Source organism: Toxorhynchites rutilus, chromosome 3 (assembly GCF_029784135.1).
Source record: "Toxorhynchites rutilus septentrionalis strain SRP chromosome 3, ASM2978413v1, whole genome shotgun sequence".
NCBI lineage: Eukaryota > Metazoa > Arthropoda > Insecta > Diptera > Culicidae > Toxorhynchites > Toxorhynchites rutilus.
Window position 1 is genome coordinate 156,638,039 of NC_073746.1, and position 27,152 is coordinate 156,665,190.

The 27,152-nt window shown below is 38.6% G+C and overlaps 3 protein-coding genes across 8 annotated transcripts in view; 1 reads left to right on the plus strand and 2 right to left on the minus strand.

Moving 5' to 3' along the window:
• The first annotated feature begins 31 nt into the window (after nucleotides 1-31).
• Nucleotides 32-13,883, plus strand: LOC129777644 (FERM domain-containing protein 5). 4 transcript variants are annotated; one of them, XM_055784022.1, is made up of 9 exons: nucleotides 32-124; nucleotides 182-421; nucleotides 1,557-1,661; nucleotides 1,813-1,855; nucleotides 2,326-2,499; nucleotides 4,893-5,272; nucleotides 5,334-5,422; nucleotides 5,477-5,703; nucleotides 5,763-13,883. In XM_055784022.1, exons 2-9 carry the CDS (start codon nucleotides 332-334, stop codon nucleotides 6,329-6,331), a joined length of 1,677 nt encoding a protein of 558 aa, XP_055639997.1. In that variant the 5' UTR covers nucleotides 32-124; nucleotides 182-331; the 3' UTR covers nucleotides 6,332-13,883. The 4 variants fall into 4 exon arrangements, with proteins under 4 accessions (XP_055639997.1, XP_055639996.1, XP_055639998.1 ...); XM_055784021.1 differs by having other exon boundaries at nucleotides 70-421; XM_055784023.1 differs by having other exon boundaries at nucleotides 70-421; nucleotides 5,477-5,694.
• Nucleotides 2,271-3,092, minus strand: LOC129777645 (uncharacterized). Its single transcript, XM_055784026.1, has 3 exons — nucleotides 2,965-3,092; nucleotides 2,754-2,912; nucleotides 2,271-2,697 (listed from the first exon to the last, which is right to left on the minus strand). The coding sequence occupies exons 1-3, from the start codon at nucleotides 3,043-3,045 to the stop codon at nucleotides 2,539-2,541; spliced, it is 399 nt and encodes a 132-aa protein (XP_055640001.1). The 5' UTR covers nucleotides 3,046-3,092; the 3' UTR covers nucleotides 2,271-2,538.
• Nucleotides 13,884-21,509: 7,626 nt separating the features above from the next.
• Nucleotides 21,510-27,152, minus strand: part of LOC129776937 (uncharacterized) — a 48,193-nt gene continuing 42,550 nt past the window's right edge. For all 3 annotated transcript variants that reach the window (XM_055782892.1, XM_055782890.1, XM_055782891.1), the window contains exons 22-26: nucleotides 27,005-27,146; nucleotides 26,129-26,946; nucleotides 23,762-23,845; nucleotides 23,124-23,701; nucleotides 21,510-23,068 (exon numbers count right to left, since the gene is read on the minus strand). In XM_055782892.1, the coding sequence (XP_055638867.1) occupies nucleotides 22,093-23,068; nucleotides 23,124-23,701; nucleotides 23,762-23,845; nucleotides 26,129-26,946; nucleotides 27,005-27,146 (2,598 nt within the window). In that variant the 3' untranslated portion in view covers nucleotides 21,510-22,092. The remainder of the gene's footprint in view (nucleotides 23,069-23,123; nucleotides 23,702-23,761; nucleotides 23,846-26,128; nucleotides 26,947-27,004; nucleotides 27,147-27,152) is intronic.

The window sequence follows — 27,152 nt, forward strand, 5'->3', positions numbered from 1 at the left end:
TTTACGCTTCCCTGCCATAATATCGTCCTGTCACAATCCTGTTGCACACAAATACATTCAGCTCCACTGGCAGTGTGTGGCGTGAGAAGCATCAGGACGGCAGAAAATGTCAATGTCGTTAAAAGTCCTGCGAGAAAAGTGAAAAATTTTGGTGCATTTTAAATTTTATCCTACCTTTTAGTTTCGAACCCGGTACCCAACAAGTGTGTGAATCCAACGAAACTAGAGAGCGGCTAGGAGGGCGCATAAACTAGGCTGCAGCTGAGGCCTGGTATTTTTGGCTACCATTTAGTGCTGCGGGGACGACAAATTATAAAGTAGCACCCAAACTATGTTCAAAAGTCGCAGCGAAGGAAATGTGGTTTATAAGTGCACGGTTCGATTGTTGGAGGATTTGGACGTTTTGGAATGCGAATTTCAGGTAACGTATGATGCAGAGTTCATAAGCAAATATAATCTTCGCATTGCAGCTTCTCATAAATCTTTATGTGCTCCTTCAGTCAGCCTACGAGAATCTTGACTCAAGTGCTTTTGTGCGACATAAATGGTTCTATTATACTCGAGTGTTATCTTGAGCTTCTTATTTTTGATTTACCAATCTATTCAATCGTTTGAATGACAAAGATTATGGACACAAGTCCATTCAGTTTATATCTCTTCACTCTTAGTCATATTTCTATATCTACGTTGCTAGGATTCATGCATACAACATTACGCTAGCACATGGCGAAAGTTTTTATGTGCTCTTCGCACGATGGTATCCCGCGATTTACGTAAGACTATCAAAACAAAAGGACGACGCGTGCTAGAGATATCTCTGGGGGTGACCGGAATAAATCGCCACAGTAAACAACTGCAACAGAAACAACCGCTTAGAAAAAGTGTAGTAGGCTAGAAATATTTGGCGCGGGAAAAACATCATGTGCCTCACATTTCTATTATAAATTTATTCTCTTGTTCTCGTTTTTCGAAATTTATTCTGAGGACAATGTAATGGGGACGAAGTCCCCATTTGGCGAGGATAAGGAATCGAGGCGGCCCATGCCGCCAAGATGACGCAATCCGAGTCCACCGCCGACCCGCCGTCGGAAGCGGCGGTGTCTCGCACGCAAACCTGGGATCCACTGATTGCCCGGTTAGTTTGAAACATAGGATACGATCCTTTAGCAATGTCCGACCGAGCTCTAGCGAGCGTCGGACGGTATACGTCTGCCCGGGGCGTTACGTTTGCCTGGGGCGATACGTTTGCCCGGTTAATTCTTGTTTTGAAATACAATACCGCGCCACAATATTTATAGCCTACTACACATTTTATAAGCGGTGGTTTCTGTTGCAGTCGTTTTCTCCTGCGCTTTATTCCGGGAATCATCTCTGGGGTATACATTAATGCCAATTAATTATCCATTAGTGGATTCATTTCAATAATAGTGCATCTCTCACAGGAACGTATTTTGCTACAATCGTAACTGCTTTTACAATAAAAATATGCCAAGCGGCAGTAGAATATTTAATGCCTCGTACGTATTAATATGTCATTTTACCCCTTTTAATTTTAGCCCCACCACAAGGGCAGCTTTTTGCTGGAATATATTTGTGAACAGTTGGAGATCACCGAGAAGGACTATTTTGGGCTTCGATTCGTAGACTCCGCAAAGCAACGGGTAAGTGCGGTACGCCAACATGTCATCATTATGTAGTTGGCATAAATTTGCATTCGCTGCTGCAAAATGCGACCCCGGTCTCTGTAAAAGCGTATATAATAATATAGCTCTCTAAATGGCTTTCTCTTTGGCGCGTTTGTGGAAAATGCAGCACTGGCTGGACCTTGCGAAAAACATTATCAAACAAGTGAAAGGTAGATATTCTAGCCGTTTGAAAATAGAAACGCAGTAACGTTTTTTTGTGTGACTATGTAGAAGTTGCGAGTTTTGGGACGTGTGAACATAATATTCGCACATTGACGATTAGGGGAATGCTTCTATCATGATAGTTTTGATTTATGGAAAGCAGTTAACAAGTTGGATATTCCGTTTTAGTAGAAGTTAATTAGTTTTACTTTTTACCAATTCGATTCAAAACATTGAAACCCGTTGAATTTACACAAACTTTAAATTACGTCACATATTGTTTTTATTTCCTCAAAACTATAATGTGCTGTATTCCCAAAAAGTTTCTGCTTCAAACCTCATTTGTAGGTGACAGTTTACTCCAAATGTGCTTCAGAAAGCGTGAATTATTCTAACCAATGTTTTCTACATTTTAATATGCCTTCGACATTCATAATTAATACATAATCCTTATCGTTTTCCCTTCAAATCTTCGCAGATGTCGAGCCCCTCATATTTTCCTTTCGCGTGAAATTCTATCCTGCTGATCCATGTCGGCTAACGGGAAATGGTAAAGTGATGCTGTTTCAACAACTGAAACGAGATTTACGGCATGGACGATTGTACTGTTCGATTGGAGAAGCTGCTGCGCTGGGAGCGCTTATTGTGCAAGGTAAGCCAGGTTCCTTTTGCGAATATTATCGTTACACGCTTAGTGTTTGCTGGTAATTGTTGTCTCCGAACGGATACAGCTGACGATTTGTTTCGATGCATCAATCAGTCGCATCTCCGTTTGCCAGTGAGTATTCCCGATGGGGAATATTTCAAACGCCTTCATGTCAAGCACACCGTCTTTCGCAACGTATTTCCCCTTGAATTGTGGAATTATTTATAATCATTTCAGAGATGTTCATGAGCTTCACTTACTACTTGAACGGGGCAAGTCAGAGGTGGAGAGAAGAATCCCACAAAGGACCTGATGAGATGATTCTCATTGTACAGTGCACAAACATCATCAAAAGAGATTGTATCGAAATGTTCACATTTGGTTTTATCCACCTCACAACGGTGCAACGTCAGTTCAAACTAAAAACTTCGTATAAATGTATTCTAGAGTGATTATCTGTTGCAAAAATACCTGTAGTGGTGATTGCAGACTTCTCAAGACTTCTATTGTGCCTGAGATCAAAACTGCTTGCGATTTTCCAACGATATTCATATTTGAGTATTTTGCAACCCTGTTCGGAATTTCGTCACACAAATCGTATTTATCAACATGGTACAAATATGCAGCCTGGAATGAGTAGAGAATTTTATTGCAAATATTAAGAAAAAAATATTCGAAACCGGATAGAATACCTCGGAACCGCTTATTGTGAAACACCCGATCGAAAAGGCAACTAACAAACTGTACGACAACATTTCGATAAACTTGACTATTGAGATCAAACATGTTCTGACGAGATCTTTTATATCAATGGAATTGAGCCATTTCTCGCTCCAATGAGTTTTGTTGGAACGCACAGTACTATTTGAGTGTTAAATTTGATGGAACGTCGATTCGGATGCACAAAGTAACGATCGTCCGAGTTATCTCAATTGGATTGGCATGGACCTAATTTCACCTGCATGGAGCTACAATGTGGCGGTGATAGATTTTTAAAACAAACAAAACAACAAAACTCACAGTTTTAGAAGTAAAATTTGCAACTAATCATGCTCATGCTCAAGAGAATCATAAAGCTGCGCATTTGAGGGGTCTAAAAAGTCAACCATATGACCATATGTATATACAGGGGCTTTCAGAATAAACGCTCACGCAAAAAATCGAATAGCTCCTTATTTTTTTTCGCTCCGTCAATGGTAACACTGCATTCCCCACTTCGGGACGATAATATTCGGCTACTCGTTCAGTCTGATCAGGATTTTAGTGTCAAGATGTAAACTTTACAAGAACGTGTTTTTTCAGTGAAATCGTATTACTCGAGCAACTGAAGCCTTAATGAAACTTTGTCCTCTTATGGTAGGAATTTCAACATTTCTCGTCGTCGATTACGTCTCTGGGGGTACGTGAAGGACCGTTGTTAAAGTTAATAAGCCACAAAATTTGGAGGAACTTAAAGAAAGAAATAACTCGGATTTTCAACAGCATCGAAGTCGTAATGTCAGAGTTGTGCATGAAGAATTTTGTTCACCGTTTAAAACGCGTTATCGAAAAAAGGGGTGGTCACATCGAAAATGACCTAAGATAAGCTTTTTTTCGTTTTTTAAAAACAAAAATCAGTTCACTTTTGTAGAAGTTATTAAAATTTGTTGCGTGAGCGTGTAATCTGAAAGACCCTGTATTCAAAATGCATTTTTTTTATTGAGTAGTTGATTGATTGGTCAATAACATTGTTGTACATCATATTTTAATCTGACATCTAGATTTCGAGCTATGATTTTTTGCAAAATAGGTCAGTGATTCTAAATACGCTCTCGAAGTCAGTTGTAATTAGAATTGGTCATCTAATAATGAAAACTCTCATTTGTACATTATGCCACCTTATGTACAATATTGTGAAAAAATCAGAAAGAGCTGCGTCCAAACCGGCTGTTTTTTGCTGATTTGGCGTGAGATTGCTCTATAATATAACAAAGGTATTCAAAGTTTATTAAGTTTTATCGAAAACAGTGTCATCTATTTAATCAACGTTGTGTTCGAACATGTTTGATATAATCAAAAATAAAATACAGTAAAACCCGTTTATAGTGACATCGAAGGGAATTGACAAACGCGTCATAATAACCGGACATAATTTGATCATAACAATTGATCATAACTTTTTTTCAATTGATCATAACAAGCGACATGTCACTGTAAAGGAAGTCATAATTTTTTTTTGCAAAGAATGTTAAAAGAAACCAAACTTCGTTGTGAAATTACATCATAGTAAGCGGTTGGTCAATACAAACGGAGTCATAATAAACAAATTCTACTGTAGTTTCCATTTTCTAAATAACAATACATACATTCATATACGTTAAAAAAATGCATTTATGTTTTTTTTATTTTCATTCTCACAGATGAAATGGGTGATTACGACGCGGAAACTCACACCGGGGAGTACGTGGCGTCATTGAAAATAACCCTCCGGCAGACCGAACAGCTGGAGAAGAAGGCAATGGAGTTACACAAGAAGCGTGACCCGGGACAGGATACGGCGGGTGTTCATGATGAGTTCGTGGGTATCGCACGCAGCCTGGAAACCTACGGAATCGATCCGCATCCGGTGAAGGATCATCGGGGTACGCAGCTATATTTGGGGATAAACTTTTCCGGTATAAGTACATTCGCTGCAGGACGACGAGCGCAGCATTTTCGATGGCCAGAGGTACACAAAATCAATTTTGAAGGGAAAATGTTTATCATCCACCTCGCGTATTCAGATGATCGACGGGAGGTGGTAAGTTTGAAAATTGAGCTCCCCGTAGCGCTATTTTGAACATTTTGATCTGTTTCAACAGAAAAAACACACTGTAGGATTCAAGTGTCCATCTGGGTCAGCTTGTAGGTACGTCTGGAGATGTGCTATAGAACAAATGCTTTTCTTTACGTAAGAATACAATTCTTAAACATAGTGATCGTTGTATAACTAGTTCGCTTCTAGTCTTCCAACAAGCCAGCATGCATCAGTAATGTCCGGAGGAGGATTCTTCTCGTGGGGTACCAAGTTTAAATACTCTGGCCGAACGGAACGTGAAATCCTATCAGAATCGTTGAATGCACTCCGCCAACAGAAGCTAAATAACACCAGCCCAAGCAAGAGGAAAGCACAAAGTGTGCCTGCCACCCCTTCGAGCCCACAAGGTGATCTAGCAGAAATTCGTAAGTCGCGTAAGTACAACTGTTTCTGGCCAAACGAGCACTAATTTCCTTCTATTTCCATCTTATAGGATACAGTAGCCTTCCACGATCAACTATGTCTGAACCGTTAGGTGGTTGTAACGACCACATGGCACCATCTGTCTACTGCACCGATAACCCACTGCCAACGTTGGAGACTGTCTCAGAGGAAGCGCGCAAAACCAACGGTGAGAGCAATGATCACCTATCGGATTACTACTTCCGGGACTCATTCGATCATTCGTCGTCTGAGTCTGGTTTTACCAGCAATGTGATAGAGAACAGAATAGGATCACATCTACACCATCGCCAAATCTATACTTCCGATAACATCTCATCGCTAGCAATGCATAGCATGGCAAACAACTCAGCTATCATTCAGCAGCAAAATGCCACAAACAGTGCAAAAAACATGAAAAAGTTTTCACTCGTCCAAGCTTTCGTACCGTCGTTTATCTTTGTTGTTGTGATACTGGCGGTATCGGCGGTCTATGTCCTAGAGTCGGACTCGGAAATGTTTAGCTCAATGAAAAACTGGCCGGAGATGATTTGTTTGCGGTATCAGTATTATCAACCGTTGAAGGAATTCCTGTCGAAAAAGTTCGGTGCTATATTTTGATTCATTTTGGCAAGACCTGATGGTGATGGTGGAGTAATCAGTAGTAGTGTTAATAGTATCGAAGAGCGTCGTTACGCTAAAGCTGGCACCCTCGCAGAGGAGAGAGAAATGAGTTCGAATGATAGTCATATGACTCTTACGCTAACTCTACCCATCACGCGGCAGATGTAGAAGCAATTAGCTACTCGCATTTTTCGGAAGCGAATCAATCACATCGAATTAAACCGATTTATGTACGTCAGTATTCTTTGTTCCATGGTTATTATGTTTAGAAGTCAAGTTATATCTTCGGAAATAGCACGGCATTGAGCAATTTTCAAGGATGTTATCTGCTTTCCTGCCTCTGAATGTGCGGTCCACATTACTTTTTAGAATAACTAAAGAAATATGTTTTATACTATACGGTCATGAACAATATTTAATTGATTGATTTTTTTTCTTGTTTATTTGATAGTTGTTGCTTATTTGTATATCAAAGCTTCAAGATGCTCTATGAATATAGAGCTTATCTATGGTAAAATGGCTTTTCGGGTATTCCGTTGTGAATACTTGCTTTTTTTGTGAATATTTCAATGTCAAAAAGACAATCCACACAAACAATATTAATTAACAAGCAAAAATAGTAGAAATTTTCAAATATTAAACAATTTTTAAGTACATCGAGCTTTTTGTGATCGTGTGATCGCAAAACGCTATAACCAAGGCGGTATAATAAGGTGGAACGTTATGTCAGAACTGCTGTTCAGCCATTACTTGAGTTCGAATTGACAGCGGCCAAACGAACGGCTAGAGTTTTCCGATAAAGAGGATGGCATGCAATGAGGAGCTATGTGTTTGCTGTGCATAAACGTTGGTTTTGTTTATTTGTTTAGGCTGTTGGCATCATTGTTGTGTTTCGGTGACTGCTGCAAGTTATTGTCTGCATTGCTGTTTTACGGGACGTGAGGGTTGTTGCCGTTGCTGCTGGGATTGGCAACTCAGCGATTGTGGGAGCTTTGCTAGTGGGTATATGAAAGAACCACTACCGGCGGGCTTGTGCCGTACTGCTTTAGTTGGAGACTCACCTGATCGTTCCGGTTGTGAAACACAACAGCTAGTTCGACTGAAACCGGCCCAGCGTAGGTATATGTTGGTGGGGACCGCTATGTAACATAAAAATTAGACCTGCTTCATTTATAAACAAAAAAAGCCGCTGTCATTTTTCATCCCCTCTCGCATCTTCCATGTCTTATCTTCATACTGTCGAAAACGAACCACCTGTCAATTTCAGCTCCTTGGCTATAGCCTTATAACCGTTAAAACATACACAACCTTTAATAGTCGAGCATTTTTGGTCGTTTGAGATGCAGAAAAGAATCAAAATCTCTTGAGCTATGCCTGAAATACAAATTGTTCTAAAAGAGGACCGAAATACCCGAACCTGTCCCAAATACTCAAAAGATCTTGAGATTATTTGATATCCACGATGCCAGAAACAAGTCGATTCTTTTGTACCACGGAATCCTGGAACTCGCACTTGGACAATTATCATGACAGGTTCATTAAAACTTTATTCACGACATACTAGACGATCACGATTTTAATTACTTCTTGATCTCATTCACATCGAACTTTGCATTCGATGTTCATTGGTTATTTCCATATGATTAGGCTCCTCCCAATTAAATCGGAGAACTCTACACAAACTATTGGGAATGAACTTTAGGACTTTAGTTTAATCATGATTATGGGTCAGACTCTCGTCGTGAGCAGACGAAGTCCATGAGTATGCGATTCCGCTATCTAAGTGGTGGTCTTCAAAGTCGTGAAGAGCGCCTAGGGGTTCTACCACCGGTCCTGCTACGACAGGACTTCCGCTTTCTGACATGTATGTCCATGTTCGCCAGGTACTTTTTCACCGTTTGGTCGGTTGCACCGACCTCCCGGACAAGCGCATGCAGCGATATAGCCGCACGATGTCCGTTTTCGATGCTGTGGGGTACCGTTATTTGAACGTGCACACTTCTGACAGAGTAGCTTCACTGTTTTCGCCATCACGGTAAGAGTTCGACTGATAGAGCAGTCAAATTTTTCTGCTCACTCATGGGTTACTATGATTGATGCTGCATGGGTTGTTTCGTCAGTGCGTGTGAAGGTAAACCGACGAAAAATTGGCAATTTTTGTCCACTTTTTTTAAATGCAAACGTTAGTTGTCCGAAATTATTGCAACATGTCCTGCCCAACGTATCCTTCCAGCTTTAATCATTTTCTGGATACTGGTTCGCCGATGAGTTACGTGAGCTCGTGGTTCATTCTTCGCCTCTATACGTCATCCATCACACTGCCGAAGATGGTTCTTAAAACACGTCGTTCGAAGACTCCGACGGCTCGCAGGTCCTCTTCGAGAATTGTTCACGTTTCGTGCCCGTAGAGGACCACCAGTCTTATGAGCGTTTTATATAGGGAACGTTTTGCACGATTGCTGAGTCTGTTTGACCTCAAGTGTTTGTGGAGACCATAGAAGAATTTCATGCCAACTCGTCTTAGGAGTTGGCAGCACCATCTCAGATAGTAGTGAAACGTTGTGGGTGTAAAGTCATGGGTCATTTAAGCAACTTTGCAAACTTGAAATATTCGAAAAAGAATTAGACTACTTTTTGAAAAAAGCCAAACATTTTTTCTTAAATTTTAACTAAAATTTATAACTTCAAAACTATGATACCTACAAAATTCTGGCCAAAGATGAAATGTAGGAAATTGTTTAAATTTTTACAAAAAATATCAAAAAATTTTTGGAAAAAAATTTGATGAAAAAAAAAATATTTTAAAAATTAAAACTCATTTTTCTCATAAACTTTTTTTTTAATGGGCACTTTTACAGGAAAAAAAGTTTTTCTAACAACAACTTTTTCATGTTTTCTTTGAAAAAATTACAATTAATCTAATTTTGTTTAAAGTTAAGATAACGATATAGTGTATTCGACAAAGTTTCGGATCTTTTTAAAATATGAACTTTTGTCAAAGCCGTCAACTTTTTATCATTTATAGTTTTTGGAATGTAAGTCATTTTTGTATGAAGACCCCTGAAAAAAATAATGTTATGCTCGTAACATTTTTTTGAGTGAATTCTCACGTTTGATATGTTCTTGACATGTTTCTAAATAGAAAAAAAAGTTAGCGGAGCATAAAAATTTCGATAATTTATTCATGAAAATGTTACAAATTGAACATTAATAGTATTGTTTCATAGATAAACATGAAAAAGTTGTTATTCGAAAAACTTTTTCCATGTAAATGTGCCCCTCTTTCGATGTATGGGTGAATTGTTGGAAATTCTAAAGGCTATTTATATCTATTTTTTTCAGAATTTTTAAAACACATGTTTTCGAGAAAAATGAATTTTAGTTTTCAAAATTTTCAAAAACATGTTTATTCCAATGATTTTTTCACCAGCGCTTTCGATGCAGTCTCTGTGATATAGTGAGCTTGGTGAACGATATAAACATCTAAAAAAGCTTTCGATTTAAGATTACGACTGCGTGATGCCGGGAATTCTCATTAGAGCAAAACTATACGGAGTTTCCCGACAGTCGTCCAATGGCGGTTCGTAGGCTGCAGTACTTCACGAGACGACTGAAGACAAACCCAGTAATCAACGAGAGCGTTGTCTTCGTGTATGCAAGCAGGGTAAATCTTACAAAGAATTCTTCCAACCAAGAGAGGTATTCTATGATGTGTAATCAGACAGTACGGTCCACTCGATTTACTCCCGCATTTCCTTATTCATGACCGAGTTATCATACAATGAAGGTAGGTTGGAACTACACTGTCAATGTGGTGATCCTCAGCCGATTTCCCAAATGGATAGAGGTGTTCGAGGAACCCAGCAACCCACGAGTGTATTTCCTGGGTGTACGATAAGAAGAGATCGAGGACTAGCAGCTCCACGTCTTCGTCGACGTTAGTGGGACAGTTTAAACCTTGATTGGATCATTGGCTATAGCAATGTGGCCAAGTCAATCTACGGCCGAAAAAACGCTGGTTGAGTTAGAGCCATTGCCGTGTACGGTACATAACATTAAGCCTATGGAGGAACTGTCCGGTTGAAGTTGGTTCTCCAAGATCGAGAGGCTATGGTGCGCCGTCGCACACATCAACCGTTGTGCAGGAAACATGTCAAAGATAGATTTCGATAAAATAATGCTCCAGAGCGAAGATTGCTCCTTTTGCTTAAACCATAGCCACCTTTCTCCTTAGCTTTGATGCTGTTCTTCATTCCGCTTTGGAAGGAATTGCGATAGATATTCGTCTTATGCTGCTCTTCGTGCCACTCAAGTCTTTGGCATGCCGAAACAAAGTTGGCTCCGGTATGACGTAAAACCGTGAAGATTCCTCTTGTGTCATTGATTGGCTTCGCACAAAAGCGCTGCAGCAACAGTATACTTCGTAGTCGTAGTCGTAGTCTAACGTACCTTCAGACCATAATGGACAAAAAGTGCGATTCACAAGTGGCAATCAGTCGATTCATACCTTTGTTTCAACTTGCCCCGTTGTATGCGTTCCAACTTACCCAGGCCGTTGGTAAGTGGTAAGTGGAAAAAATCGAAAATCTACGAAAATAACAAACAATGCCATGGAGCGCGTTGAGACGCTTCAATCTTCCGGCTATGGCAGTCAGTTCGTGAATTTAGTGGATATGTATCCTGAAAAAAAAATCATGGCAAATGAAAAGTTCCGGCAATAGTTACGGCTTCCGTTTTAACTGACCCTGCTTTCCAATTTTCCCCGGTGTACCTTAATGAAAAAATGTCCGGGTTTAAAACCTTCCGGATTCAAAAGCAGTACGGTAATAGTAAGAAGCTCGTTGTACTTAAAAATAATGAAAATTGATTGTTTCTTCTAATGTGTATTTTAATCCAGTATTATGCTAAAATTTAGGTATTAATGTGTATTATTAGCTTTAAACAAAACACGCTGTTATTGTTCATTCAAGTTCGCTTCTACAGTATTATCATTACAACAGTGTCTAGAATTTTTTTTTTAAGTGTATCGAATCAATCGAGTCAGAATAACATGTTAAGACTTGTCATTAGAGGCATTTCAACCAGCATAGAACGCCACGGTGTGCGGACATTTGCACTTGTTCATCAAAAAAGTATTATTCAAGTTTGTAATGTAAACATTTCAGCTTATCGTCAAGATAGTTTTTTGCAAAGAACAACATCAATGAATACGCTCATTATCGTGCTATTAGGAAATATCAATGAAATTATTTTGTCCGATTCAAATGATTTTCCTTCCTTCATTCGATCGGTTCTAGCAACGTAGAATGGCTTTAGTTTCATTCCCATTTAGCGGAACGTCAAATAAACGAAACGTTATGGCAATTTAACGTCGAATATTTTTCTTTGTAATTATTGAGCTAATCACGTATACTAGCAACGTTATCAAACCTCGTCGGTACTCGTCAAACGTCATTCGTACAAATTTTTTGTATAAAGATTTGTAACCGCCAAATGTCAAATCCTAACATCGAACTTGTCATTCCTAGATGTTGCTATTACGGTAGCACTTTTTGCAGAAAAAACGTTTCTTCGAACATTACCGCCACCGTAAAATACTTTCTACTACAAGAATCGCTGGACGTTGACGTTTGCTAATGTCTGTTCTATTACACACATACATGTGAAAGTTATCATCAGAATTGCGATGAGAAATATCTGACGTTAGTTTCCTATCCCTTGATTGAAAATGGGGGCTAGTACGCAAAACATAAAAACGCGCGAAAAATATCATATATTCAAGAAACGAATTCTAATTTTAGGATAAATTAGATGAAACAAAATCTGACAAGAAATCAACTGCATAGTCTGGTAACGAGCCAAAGTTAATGAACGAAACCCAAAATATTAGTAATACGTTCGTCACAGTTTGACGGCAAGACTTTTTATTGATACGACATGTGGTACTGCATGTCGGATCCTAACCAAAAAAAAAAAAACTAAATGGGCAGAATTATTAGCACATTACAGTGAAAATCGCTTGAGTATTTTTATTGAAACTGGATTAAATAGAAGACAACTATACGTGAGAACGGTATGCACAAATGTACAATTGCACTTAATAATATTAGGTTAAGAGTGCGGCTAATTAGCATATTGCAAGGTGATGCAGCAAGGAAAACAACAAACGAGCCCGTCGTTTCTGTTTAGTTATTTTAGTTAGGAACATTGCATAGTAAAAAATAAGATGCAAAACGTAGTTCGATCACTTTTTGTAGAGTGAGTTGATGCAATGGAAAAAAAATGAGTAGTTCAAGAATGAAGCGACACGGCGTGATACATTAGTTCAGCTTTGTTGAGAAGTTGTCCGGCCTTTGGCCACTAACGAAAATTTTAGCTACGATGGTGTACTAAGCAAACTTTTCTATTTTTATGGAAGGCTTGAATGGAACACAAATTACTCCAGCCAATAGACGAATTAGAAGATTTCATAGTAATAGCGCGAAGGATAATTTCAATTAAATATACATTTTGAAAACAATAATGTTGCTTGCCTTATTTGTTGCTGTACCTTAAGAAGCAAAACGGTGAATAAAAATGTCAATAAAAGTGCTGCACTTAGCTAGCTAAGAATTATATCAACAAGCTGCTGTAGAGTTGCGGCGAAACGTCCAAGTCCTACTAATTAATGGAAAAAAATTATGGTTAGATTCTTAAATCAACTAAAAACATTGGAGATTTTCTCCCAGAGAAACACAACCATCCGTGTATAGCAAATTAGCGACAATCAATTGTACTGAAAAACGAAACTAGCTCAAATACCTAACAAGCAAGATATCCCATTTTGAATACTCGATCCGCTCGCGGATGCTTTCAGCCACCGGAAATTAGACATACAAAAGGTAGAACATATCGTAAGAGAAAATGGAATATAGATCTATAATTTCCTGTTGTAACATACAGTCACTAACACACTAAAGCATTACCAGTTCCTATTTATTATTCTCAGAGGAGTAAGAAAATCTGTAAAATTACGAAAAGTATCGATATCACCCGAAAGCATTTTGTATCACAATCTATGGCCGCAATCCCAGAACAGTGGTGAATAGTATTCAAAGCGGGATAGCCGAAAGGGGCTGTTTGGTTTGGCTTTTCTGAGTTCTGCCTAGATTCCCAGCTGCTGCTGCATTGACTGCAGATAAACCCATGGCCAGTGGTCGTATTGTAAATAATCCCGTGACCATTTTCCCTTCTTTGTTAAGGAAAAAGAAAACGCAATTAAAGGAACTACCATGATAGATGAGAGTGGATGATAACGAATAGAGAATGGACCCAGAAATGTGAGCATTTAAGTTTGAAAAACTTCTTGTTTTATTGGCAATGGAAGAAAAAAAAACATATATTTTTGTTCTAAGGACTAATTCTAGCGAGCGTAAGTATCTTTGAAATGACGTCAGGAGTGAGTAAATAGCATATGGGCAGTCGAGAAGCAAAAATTTTCAAGAAAACAAGTTTAATTATCCGAAGTGATGAACATGTAGGGAATATTAACGGAAATTTCCAATTAGTAATAAAGATCTTCTTTCCTATGTTGGTTGTATGTGTATATCGCTCTAGTTTATCACACATTCATGAAGGTTTCTGTTTTATTTTTCAGAGTAACAGTATCAAGGCTATCTAGTTATGAAGAAAAGAAGCGTCGGATCTTCGCGACTACTATAAGGTAAGTCAAAATGCTACTTTACCGTCTTTACTTGAATTCTAATTCGATTCTCTGCATGATTTTTTGACGTATGAATACGCCTATCTTTGGATGGTCCTTACTCGATTATTAAAAATGACCAGTGTGATACATATCAGTTTGTAGAATATGTCATTCTTTACCAGAGATGGTAAACCGTTCATGAACTGTTCAAAAGAGCGAAAATTCAGGAAAGAAAACAAACTATAGTCTTATGAAATACTCCTAAATGATAAGTACAAATTAACTTTTTCATATCAATTATGTAATTTATGTAACTGAGAATCACATTATTTTGCAAGTGATGAAAAAATCTTAAACGAAAATTGTTTCTGATAATCTATCTTCTTCTTCTAAATATATAAAAATCTCTAGTCACAGTGTTTGCGGCCAAACTTCTTCGATACAGTTCGACCGATTTATGCAGAGATTATGCACAAAAAACTTGGAATGCATGAGCATAGGTCGTAGACTATATATGACACTGCTAGGGTACCGATTACCGTATATTAAATACTGATTAGACTTAAATTTGACTTCAAACCATACATATAACCCCAATTTGAACCCTCATCTCCTATTTTCAAACGTTATTTTAGTATTTTTGTATAAACAATATTCAAATAATGTAACCGTTTTTCGTATTTCAAGCAAAACGAATTTCTTTACGTTTATAAATGATCAAAATCCTATCAAGAACTTATGAGGAGTGATCGTACGGATAGTAGATGTAGCTTACAAGCAGTATGAGTGCAGTATGATTTGAAGGGCCCAAACGAGCAGTATCTTCTTCGTAGAACGAGATACAAATGGGGTCTCCGTAGCCACATTGGTTGCGCGTTCGCTTAGTAAGCGATCGATCGTGAGTTCAAAACTCAGGGCCCTCATTGACCATCTTTGTGTTATTACAGAATAGCTACGTCCACGCAACAATCATCAGCGATATGGAGATCGATCCACGGTCGAAACAAGATCGATTCATCCATACAACTGCTCTGCTCTGCAAGACACACGGGCTGCTGTTCTATAAATAACTCAACAATGATCATATCAACTGTCTCCGACGTCCGGTGGTCTAACTGGATAATGGAAGAACAGATATAAAAATTTTACGCCTAAATGGCTACTGTGTAAAAATGTACCATATGCAATGGTATAGAAGAAATACTGGCGAATGGCAACTGTGTAATGTGCTATAATTATAGATTTGATAACCATGTGACATGAACACGATTAAAATTCGGCTCTGTTACAGCTAAAAATACTAATCCACACTTCCATTTCCCCCTGACACTAATTCATTACCCGCGTAGGCAATATTATTTTTACGTCCATATAAAAAGGAACGAAACCATGATTTCTGATGCAAAAAAGAAGTTACCCCATCAATGGACGGTTTATTGTCTACCCATCGTGAATTCAAATCAACGAACTTAGACATTTATCAAGTACGCTATAAAGGTCCTCGCGTTAGTATTAGTAAATAGCGTGCAAAATAGCGCACACACACTGCACGCTATTTTATACGTGTGAGTAATTTTCGTGTACGGTACAAAAGAATCTAGCTCAGCTGTAGCGTATTTCAAACCACGTTGAACTCAAACATCGATGCATGCACACGTACATGGGAGAGAGAAAGAGAGGAACGAATTCGTTTTTGGGGGAAGTCACTTCAAAATGCAATTTGACTGGGAAGAATGAAATGATATAGTCGAGTCGGTAGAGGGAGATAGCGACTAAACACCCGACTGACTGTTTAGTCGTTTTGGCGGAGAATCTGCGTGAAGAAGCCAAAAGTCATTACTAACTGAATACGGGTATAGTCAGTCAGACAGTCAGCTGACTATCCTCAGTTGACTGAGACTATGCAGAGATCTGATTCGAACTGATTGAGAACTAAAGATGACCTACGAACCTGAAAGTTATTGTAATTCATTTGAAATAGACGGTAATTTTATAAAGGAGTGAGAGTTTTTCCATCTGGTTCTACAGTTATGAAACACCGACCAACCGAATGTTTCGCTCCTGGACACAACAATAAAGTTCTTATAAATGAAGATAGTTATTACAGTAAAATCCGTTTATTATGACTCCGCTTATATTGACCTAACGCCTTTTATTACGTAATTACACAACGATGTTTGGTTTTCATATAAGATTCGTTGTAGAAAAGTCGAATATAATAACTTCTCTACATGCTTTTTTTTCACAAAAAGCTTTGTATGACGTTCGCTTAATATGACCTCTCTTCGATGTCATTATAAACGGATTCCACTGTATATCCTACATCATGTACTTCAATCCAACCGACTTATCACATATCTCTGAAACTCAGAAAAATGGAGTGGTTCTATAGTTATGAAACGCAGTGTGTAAAAAATTTGAGACAAACGGAAATTCGATTCTTTCCAGTTTTTTCCAGTTTTTTTTTTCGAATTCTCCAGCTTATTCAAAAATTTCGTTGGCATCTCTGCTGCACAGTGACGTAAGACATTGTGATTCAAAGAAAAAACAATAGTCTGATTTATCGTTGACACACACAATTCCTACGACACAATCAACAAAAGCGGCTTGAGGAAGATTACATTACCTTGCGAGACACTATCATGAGCATAGCCGACATAATTTTTGCTTTTGCCAAAACGCAATTCATTGTCATGACATTAATGCGCGTGTGTTCGAAATGGAATGCCGGTCGTATTTTGTCCCACCTGTTGCAGGATGTATTCGGTTGAATGGAAGATGTGAGGATTACCTCATGCACACATTTTTAGTTTGGTTAGTGCGCAAAATACACCCTGAGGAAATAGATAGTGTAATTTCCTCAAAAAATCCAAAGCTGTCTACTGATGTGCTACTCACTCATGTTCTGAAATCATATCGAGTTCGAATTACCCGATAGGATTGCAATTTTGCGTTTTGTAATCCGTTCGACTCAAGTCCAATCGAATTGTAGAAAAGTGGAAACTTTGCCACAAAATTCGACATAGACAACATTGAGCTCCGTGTTCCATTTCTGGGAAGCAAAGATGGTAATGGATATTCGGGTGGAATAAACACACTTTCAAAACAAACATCTATATAAATTAAAATGGAAGGCCAAATGTGTTGATAAGCGCAAGATCCGAGGAAGGAATAAAAACGTAAGGCCAAATGTTTTGTTAAGCGCAAAACCCGAGGAAGGAATCTTCCGATTTGAGCCTACTATATTTTGTTGTATTTGTCTCTACCCGTATTCAATGTTATGGTGCGAAAAAAAATTGTAAGGGGTTGTATCTAGGACACGAACGCATTTTCGACGTAGAACTATGGAATTATATTATTCAATCCGCTTGTTAGCACTTCGGATATTATTTTAGAATGTATCGAAATTTTTGAAATAATAATTTTGTTTAGTTATTTAGTTATTTCTACGTAAGAATTTTCATTTGAAATTTGAACAACTTAAAACTTCTTTCGGACCTGGTAAACTGATAGAGAATAAAATGCGTCCCTAAATATCGCTACCAAACGTCGACATATTAATTACACAACAATTTCATGTCAAACCGATATAGTGGTTCTCAGATTTTCGTGAAAAGTAGTAATTTTGTTCTTTATCGCAAAACATTAGACCCGTATTTTTAAATTTTTTATTAAGGTGTCCATTCCCAATTTAGGGTGGTCCAAAAAAACAAAGTCCTTTTTGGAAAAAAGAGGAAATAATGTACGCCAGCGACAAGGCGTCCACACCCCCGGGATGAAGTACAAATACAAGCATAAGTTTGAGAAGAAAGTTATGCTGTATATTGCAATCTCCGACAAAGGGATTTTAAAGCCATGGTTTAACAAACCGAGCGGACTTGCCATCAACCAAAAGGTGTACCAGGAGGAGTGCCTGGAGAAGGTTCTGGTTCCGTTCTTAGAGGAGCACCATTCCGATAGGAAGTACGTCTTCTGGCCGAACAAGAACTCGAGGCGTACCACGAGGAAAAACAAATACCGTACGTACCCAAGATACGGAACCCGACTAACTTGCTCCAGTGCCGGAGGATCCGGAATTGCATCCGGAAGATGAATGTCAGTGCCGTCCAGCGCTCTTGTGAAAGTAACTCCACCGAGTTGCACCGTACATTCACAGACTTTTTTTGAAGAACAACCGCTATGTTTTTAATAAAAAATATTGAATTGCTTGAAATATTTTTTTCTCTCATTTTTATTGAACACCCGTTATAACATATCAAATAAATCTTAGAGCATTTCCGATTCGATTAGTATGCAAATCATCAGCATTCGTTCGCTGTGAAAATAGTTATTAACGAAAACTTTATTTCATAACAACGTGACCTGTTTTCTAATTTGGCATCCTCGGTTCTACGTCAAAATTTTGATTTTTTTAAGCTTTGAAGTTCGAAAAAAAAAACAATCTCCATGTGTTCCACAATGACATCGTTGTTAGTCCAATTGGATTTCGCGTTTGCGGACTTAAGCTTCGTGTTCCGTTGGTCTGAAGCGAAAATGGCAATGCATTCTCAGGTGGAATAACGCGCTTTGAAAATAAAAATTATGAATGAACATTTTTATTTTTATGTATCAAACATGTACTCCATGTAGCTGAGAAACATGTTATTTGTAAGTGAATCAAGAATCATGAAAGGAAATTGTGTCTGAAAATAAATTTATATTATAATGGCGAGTTTTGGTAGAAGTACTAGAAAATTTATAGTAAAAAGAAATTGACCAAAGGGAAGGGCCAATAAAAAAGATCAATCAGTGAAGTGTTCTGCGATTGAATCCACGAACGGTCGCTTAGCAAGAAAACGTGAATTTTCGAATGAATTCATATCGAAATCTACGGCAACTCTACGGCGAACCCAGCATGCATAAAGTCGCTAAGGCGGGTTGAGTGCGATGAGCAGGACATGGTGCTAGAATGCCGAACAGCAGCTCCGCAAAAATAGTGTTCGCATCGAATCCAGCAAACAATCAAACACACACGCAAACGATGTGGACCGCTTTTTCTTCAAATGAAATTTAATTTCGCAAAAATTATAAATTCTCAAGAAATATAATCGATGGTTTCTTGAGCTTTGTATTATTGGTGCCGTGTTTTGGCCCAATACTCGATGGGGTTACTTCATAAGACAACGCGATCTACTGTTACAATACCTTTATTGGGTGGCATTCGATTTCGGATATTTACGCTGCTATATTTATTAGGACTAAGGGGCTGTCCACATACCACGTGGACATAAAAAAATCATGATTTCAGACACCCCCTCCCTCTTCGTGGACAAGCTTGGACATTCCTTATACCCCTCCCCCTGTTGTCCACGTGGACATTCCTCCAGCTTTAGAAAAAAATCAAGAAAATTCTATATTTTTCTATATTTTTTTATATTTCATTTCAAGATTCGATTTCCTATTAGATGTTTTTATTGATAAAATGAGAGCTTATTAATAGTAAAGATTCGTTTCATATTCTTGTCCAGGAAGCTTCCAAATTCCATTTACATTATCTCTATATCTCCATATACAGTAAGTTTAATTTAATTCGACATCTAGCTAATTGGACAGACCTGTAATGCGACACGTTTAATTTGACATATTTACCTCTAATTGAACATTTTTGTAAGTATCGAGTTCGGGCCTAAATTATGGCCCCACATTGAAAGTCGCCACCAGATGCAACACTGTACCACTGTTATCGCGAATGTACAATCACAGGTCAAAATCGCCTCCAATGCGACACTGAGCGGTGCCTTGGCATGTCCAATTCAATGTAAATTACTGTAGTTTTAAAAAATCAGACAATGAAATCGAGCACTTTGTTTGGAAACAGTCATTCGCATATATCGAAGAAAAACGAATCTCTAAACAATACAGAAGTGGTAAAAATGAACAAAAAGGTTTTCATATCACCGCGTTGTTCAAATTGTGAAAATGTTGTATTTTATTGCAGGTTCGGTAGTGACCGGTGTCTGTAATGGAATTAGTTAAAACAAATCATCTGCAGTATCATCGTGATCGATGATTTCGTTGACCTTGTTCGGATCGAATTTGAAAAACTCGTTTTGTAGCAGGCTGTAGTACGCAGCTCAAAACTGAAAATCATTTCATTTAATTTTATGACAATTTAGGTATATAAATTACTTACATTAGTGTTTCTGTTCATCGGTTTCTTTACCGAACAAATTCTATAATCGATCTTTATCGAGATTTACTAATCCTATAAAATAAATTTAGTTCCATATATTTTCATATTTTTTATCTAAAGCCATGTACTTACGAATCCGAAAATAACTAGAATAACGAATTCAATAGACTTTATAATTTCAATTTTAGTTTTAAACCCTTCTGACTATAGCTTTCTTGTTCAATTTAATTTAATGCTTTCTTCTCTATAGAATTATTGTTTACATCTTCTTTTCTATAAATCCTTAACGTCAAACTCTGGTCTATTCCGATCTGTCACGACGATCGTTTTCCGACAGGTTCTTCAGCGTGCCTACCGGTGTTATGCCTAAGGGCGGCGGCAACAGACCTAGTTATAACCCTTAATTCTTGAACCATGCTAAATATCGTCCGGATTAATTCGTGTCGATTCTAAGGAAGAAATCAAAAACATAATTTTTATAAACATACATTTATTCGAAGCCCTTGCGTTCCTTGCGTTAACGATCTAGAATCTAGATCGTTAATTTTAATACGTTCTGCTGCGAGCAATACCTACTTGTTGGAATTCATCGAGACTAGCTGATTGGTAGAATAACATTATTGTTAATGATTTACCCTTTGAAGCGAAATAAATATGTATTTTCGTGCTCCCGTGGCCGAGTGATTAGCGTCACATATTAGCATGTCGGAGGTTATTCAGCATAAAAATTTCAACTAAGTACTACTAATAAAAATGACGCAAGTAATACCTAAGTTAAAAAGGATAAAGTTCCACTGCAAACATTAGTGCCATCCAAGTCGAGTCATATTTTTACGTTGCGTTTATGAAATGAATCGTAGATTGAGATACGTTCCTTCAAATGACTCTCGGTAAAATAAACCCTTATTTTGGAAACCAGTCGGATTTAAAATTAGCACAATGTTGCGATATGTCAAATCCGATCGGGTTCCGGAATATGGGTTGATATGTAGTCCATACATTGTAGCGTTTTTCGCTCATGCTTCACAAGGTGCTCATGAGCAATTTTAGACATCTGTAGCAAATCTACTAATTCATGTGACGTGTACCGATGATTAGTCTTGATAAGTGTCTTAATTAAATTGCCATCAGTAGCAGCATGGACTTTCCAGACAACCCACTATAAGCGTATTACAAAAATTACCAAATATCAATAAAGAAAAACATCATTGCAAGAAACAAATCTCCACAGAAACGGCCTGTGCACTCATGGAAAAATTTGTTGTTCATTTAAAATTTCGGGAAACCTTGGGAGTTCTCGAAAAATAAAAACGAAGCAGTTTTGTCATCAAGAGCGGAAGCTGTTTTTAAATCCTTACATAAGTTGTGATTTTCAATACTACAAAAATTACAGCATTCTTTGTGTCTTTATCCTGACCGAATTCATGGTCCACTGTTAGCGATTGGAATAGATTAATCGATCCCAGTTCATGTGCGATTCTTTCAGAATATTCATCTCAGGGAAGAAGATCAGCCACATGAAAAATTATGGATGTTTGACTTGGCAACTTAGTCTTTTTATTGATAAATACAGAGTACTCAGGGCGAGCGTAAAGTTTGAATCATGTTGTAAATACAGTGCTGATCTCATTCAATTTTGACTATAACCATGAATGTTTTACTTAAAAATATATTTTACGTATCCACGTGGACATTATCTAAACCCCCTCCTCTCTCACCGTGGACAAGCGTGGACATTTTCGTAACTCCTACCCCCCATAAAGTTTTCCACGTGGTATGTGGACGGCCCCTAAATAAATCCGATCAAATACGAAACGCTTTTTTTATTCCTAATAAAAAAGATTCATTTTAATATACAGCCTTGTGTAACATATTGTCCTAACAATATGTTATTATAATAATTTATAATAATTCATCATCTTCCTCCCAGTCCCAGTCATGGTCTGGCTGCAAAACTGACAGTAACTCATCCTCGCTCATACGTTCGTGGTCTAAGCTGAAGGCAGAAGGATAACTACACGGCAAGCAGAGCATGTAAGAAACTCCAGTATTGTGACCCGTACATTCACACGTCTGGCATGCGTTTGGTGCAGCCGTGAGGGCCACTCTCTTCGTGAACACCGTAATGAATTTCTTCGTTGGATTCCGACGTTCTGGACGCAGCTTGCGTCCACTGAATACCGATCCATCCGTTTCCAATGCCAATGCGGCACAACTGCCAAGCGTTGCCTTCGGCAGTCGTACCTGTTTCCGCAGATCGGCATCTCCAACCACATCTTTGAGATCCTTTTTGGTGTAGGCTTTGTCGCGATCCATCCCAAAGAACATTCGGGACACACGAGACTTGTCGAACTCAATGTCCTGATCGGTGAGAATGTGTAACTTGATTCCATTCTCCAGCATCAGCTGGAGAAGCGACGAATAGTCTAGTTTCATACTCGAGCTTGCACATCTGGAGCATGGCATTAGGATGAAGGTCTTCGATGCCCCGGGTCGGAATACTAGTTTGGAGGCCACAATGATAGCGTCGAATATGTCGTCGTTGGTTCCGGGTGAAGTGGTAATGTGGTTGAAGAATGGTTCGATAAATTCGTGAGAAACGAACACGTTATCATTGACAGTGACACTGCGTGGCTTATCGAACGGCGATGCTCCTCCGAACGACAGCACAGAATATCGATTTTCAGTTATGTTCAGCTCTAGTAGTTCCTTGTGTAGAGATTGAACCATTGTCATGATGCTCTTTGAAGTGGTTATATTGTGATTGCACGGCTTTGCTTCAATGATAAACACGATATCCGTAGTTTGTGGTATCTCGTCGTCTTTTATCGGAACGAAAGTTCCCTCGGGGACATACGATCCATTGATGAGTTTGCAACTAGAAATAAACTGTTTTCAATTCACTGTATCATGAGCGATTCGATGAAACTTACTGGATGCATGTGTCTGGAACTCGAAGTGGCATATCTTCCAGACTGCAAGCTTCCATGTATGCGAGTGCAGAGGTACACGCGCCGTTGTTTGATGGGTCATTCGCTTTGGCTTCCAAATGGAGCCCAAGGTCGAGACACATTTCAAAGAAAGGCGTGGAGTCCACTATCGGGAAGCATGAAGCGAAATACGAATGTTTTTGCCGGAAAAAGGATTCGCATAGCTGACTTAACTCATTGGATGAAGAGAAATAGTTGCTAGTGTGGTTGGTGGTTTCCACATTTGTTTCACATCCGGGCAACTTCCAACTATTGATGAACTGCTCCTTCGAAGAGGCATATTGCCGATCGGATGTAATGGAATCGTCAAACGCCTCGTTGTTCATGGTTCCCAAGATGCCAGCAATTTTTCCGAAGTACCATCCACTAAGATCAAATGAACACATGTGATACTGCAAACTACAGGTCAACTGGAATCCTCTAAAAGACTTCACCGTGAGAAGGTCGGCCTCACGATAGACAACGGTGTCCCCTATCTGAGCGGGAAGGGCGGTTGTGACGTTACGACCGATTTTCACAGACTGTAATTCAGAGTGAAAGTTTGTGGTTGGGTTGTTCAGGAAAGTATGATGATTACTCACGGTATCGAATATGTCTATCTCGAGCAGATTATCTTCGGATACTAAAGTGATTATGCGGGACATTTTTCCACCTTTCTCTTGGACCTGAAAGTGAAACATACAAATTCATTAAGAATATTTGCATTCTATTAAGTCCATACGTTCTGTCAAATATATACCGACACTAGGGTGCCAATGAATGTATGGGAAAAAATTGACACTAAAATTTAAAAAAGTTACCCTATACAAAATGTTTACCACATCCTATGCCAAATATCAGCTCAATCGGACTTAAGGGAGAGTGGCGCAAAGCGGTCAAAGTTTGAGTTTTTTGAAAATCGAAAAATCATTCAAGGGGGGAAATCGGGGTTTTCGAAAAAAAAATTTGATGCCAAATGTCTGAAACGTCGAGATCTAATGTCATCACTAAAAGTTTGTTTTTTTGTCAAAAATCGACACTTTGGGACTTAGTTTTTTATCGGAATACGAAACGAAAAGTATGGTTTTGGGTGCCAATAAAAATAGTTATCTCGATTTTTCATTCGAAACTTGCCACGAAATGTTGTTTTACACGACAATATTCCCTATGCAAAATATTACTCATTCGGACTTCATTTACTGGTGTTACAAACGTTAAAATTTGAGTTTTCCCAGAGTCGATTTTGACCAAAAAAAAAATTTTCGAGATGACACTAGATCTCGACGTTTCCTGCAAATTTAAGACATTTGACTGTTAATAACACTACAATGAAATCCTCATATCAACAGTCCCACTGGGTATGGTCCAACTGTGAACATTCGAACAATGGGAATGTTCTTACGCCGAGAAAGGCGACATTGTGTATTTTACAACATGTGTATCAATAAGACAGGGATACTCTTACGCATAAATAGCTTCTTTGTAATATACAATATTATTATCGTTAGATAAAAATGTACACGAATTCATTCGGCTCTGTTACAGCCGATAGCTAAATGAACCTAATAAATATAAACAGATGGGATAAAAAAAAATCATTCATACATAATTCAAAACAGATGCAGTTCCTTCTTTTTGGTGAAAGAAACAATTGTTGTTTTTGAGAGATTTATGATCAGACCTTGTTTGGTACACCATGATTGTGTAAGGTTTAAGGCCATTTGCATCCTGCTCGATATCACATCGACTTTGCAGTAATCGAAGCTCTTCTTCTCATAGCCTGTGCCATTGATGCATAACAAGCATTTCGATTCCAACGAAATATAAAAATCGATAATCGAAAGCCCTTTCGATATCAAGAAACGCACATAACGCAGTTTCTTTTGACGAAAGAGATTTTTCAATTTTCTTGACAAGCGTGTGTAACGCTGTGAAGCCAAACTAAAAACTTGGCCTTGAGAAAGGCCATTTGTAAAACCCCGTTGCCATTGCCATCTGGTCGCTAGTAGGATGAAAGATAAATTGTGAAAAACTTATTGGTGACTTTTCTGATCCGAACAATTGATTCTCGTAAATCCGGTCATTGTTTCTGGGTGTAGCGCATTTCAAGCCAGGTGCGAAGAAGATATTTTTAAGTGGTGAGAGCTGCGTTCTTCGGTGGAAAACTGAAGATGAAAATTTATTCCGCTGCGGTTGCTGTCGAAAACGCCACCCTCCCACACATTCGATTCGATTCGGATTTCGAAGTCCTACGCTACAAAGCGTTCGTATCTTGGAGAACACACTTTTTCATTTTCTTTTTTTTGCGGCCCGCGACACTATGACTAACATGACTAACAGAGAGGTCCTCTGGGAAAAAGATTGACGGTTAACGATTCGCCGCGTCAAGGACGATCATCCATTTCTTCAACTGATGGAAACATCAACAAAATAAAAGGAATGTTGCTCGAAACCGTCATCTAAGTTTGAGAGAGCTATTCTATATCTCTCACGAGACCGTTCGTCATATTTGTTTGATGTTTGATGTTTTAGGCATGATTAAAGTCGCAGCTCGACCAGTGCCAAAAGAGTTAAATTTTTTTTCAAAAATTTCATCGCAATCAAGTAGCTGAACACATGCTGAAACGACCAAATTCTGAACTCACGTTCATCCAACGCATAATTACTGACGACGAGGCATGGGTGTGCCTTTTTTCCTATTTCCGAAACTCAAATTACCGCTTCGTGGGACCCGATTTGACAGCATTGAAATTGAAGACATAAAAATGAAAATGCTGCATGAACTGAAGCCAATTCCTGAATACAGCCATAAAAAGTGTTTCGATAACTTGATTGTTTGTTTGTATATTGCTTCAGAAGGCGCCTATTTTGAAGACGATAATATAAGCTTAGATGATAAATGAACAATTTTCTTTAAAAACACAAATTTCTGGTATATATTTGACAGAATGAACATACAATCAACTTACCGATGGTTCCAGCAAAAGCGTGAATGTCCTATTGTAGAAATCATGCGCTAAAACATAAGAGCATTGCTTCACATCCCCATATTCGTTCGAATCGCTCAAATCAATTGACACAAATCGTCTGTCAAACGACATGTAGTGCCTTGCTCCAACGAGTAGTGAATTTGCTTTAAACGGTGGCAACCACATTTTGGGGTCCGTATAGTGTCTCAAACCGCTATACAGTGACCAAATGGTGGTATTGCTTCCCGTGAAAAAGTCCTGAATGTCACCGACAAATCTATACTCCGGGATCTCTTCGAACTTTGGCGTTTCGTTGAACGCATGCCACGACATTGGTAGCTTCTGTTCCAACTCTAATATTCCTTGATCGGGATCGAAGATAAACTTGGTTTTCGCCTCACGGTAGCGATTTTCCGCCTGCAGGGCAGTTTGTGCGTATTTCGTTAGCTTATTTTTGGCAATTCGCAGCAATTGATGCAGACGCTTCTCCAACTGAAACTCTTCTGCTAGCCATTCGATCTTCGCACGTATGTCATTGACGTGCTGCATAATGAATTGAACATATTCTAACTTCTGCAGTTGCTTTATTTCCTCCCATAGCTCGGTGGTGACTTGACTTAACTCCCGCCCGAATGGTACCAGTCGAAAGAACTTCTCCTTCACGAAACGTATCACAATGGCGCCATATTTCTTAGTGTTGGTGATTATGTCATTTTGGACCAGATCTTTGTATAGGGTGTCCAAATCCTGGGTGAAATTGGATACCTTGGTGAAATATGGGGACTCAGCAATTTCCTGTGTTTTGTTGTACAGGAAAGCTGAAACCAATTCGGTTAATTATAATTCAGTGTCTCAAAGAATATTTAAAATGCTTACTGAACACTTCGTGACCTACATGCCACGTCAAAGATTCTACGTAATGAGCTAGTTTGATTACTGAGGGCTCTATGTTCATCAACATACGCTGCCAATACGAAGTAATCAACTCCGATAGCTTATTCCAAAGTTCTTGGACGTTCTGTGG

Excerpts from the sequence above, each read along its gene's own strand:
- LOC129777644 (XM_055784022.1), top strand. The coding sequence starts at position 332 with ATGTTCAAAAGTCGCAGCGAAGGAAATGTGGTTTATAAGTGCACGGTT. Across the intron at positions 1,662-1,812 it reads TAGACTCCGCAAAGCAACGG|CACTGGCTGGACCTTGCGAA; the intron begins GTAAGTGCGGTA and ends TGGAAAATGCAG. Across the intron at positions 1,856-2,325 it reads CATTATCAAACAAGTGAAAG|ATGTCGAGCCCCTCATATTT; the intron begins GTAGATATTCTA and ends AAATCTTCGCAG.
- LOC129777645 (XM_055784026.1), bottom strand. The coding sequence starts at position 3,045 with ATGAATATCGTTGGAAAATCGCAAGCAGTTTTGATCTCAGGCACAATA. Across the intron at positions 2,913-2,964 it reads GTCTGCAATCACCACTACAG|TTTGAACTGACGTTGCACCG; the intron begins GTATTTTTGCAA and ends CGAAGTTTTTAG. Across the intron at positions 2,698-2,753 it reads TGACTTGCCCCGTTCAAGTA|GGGAAATACGTTGCGAAAGA; the intron begins GTAAGTGAAGCT and ends CCACAATTCAAG.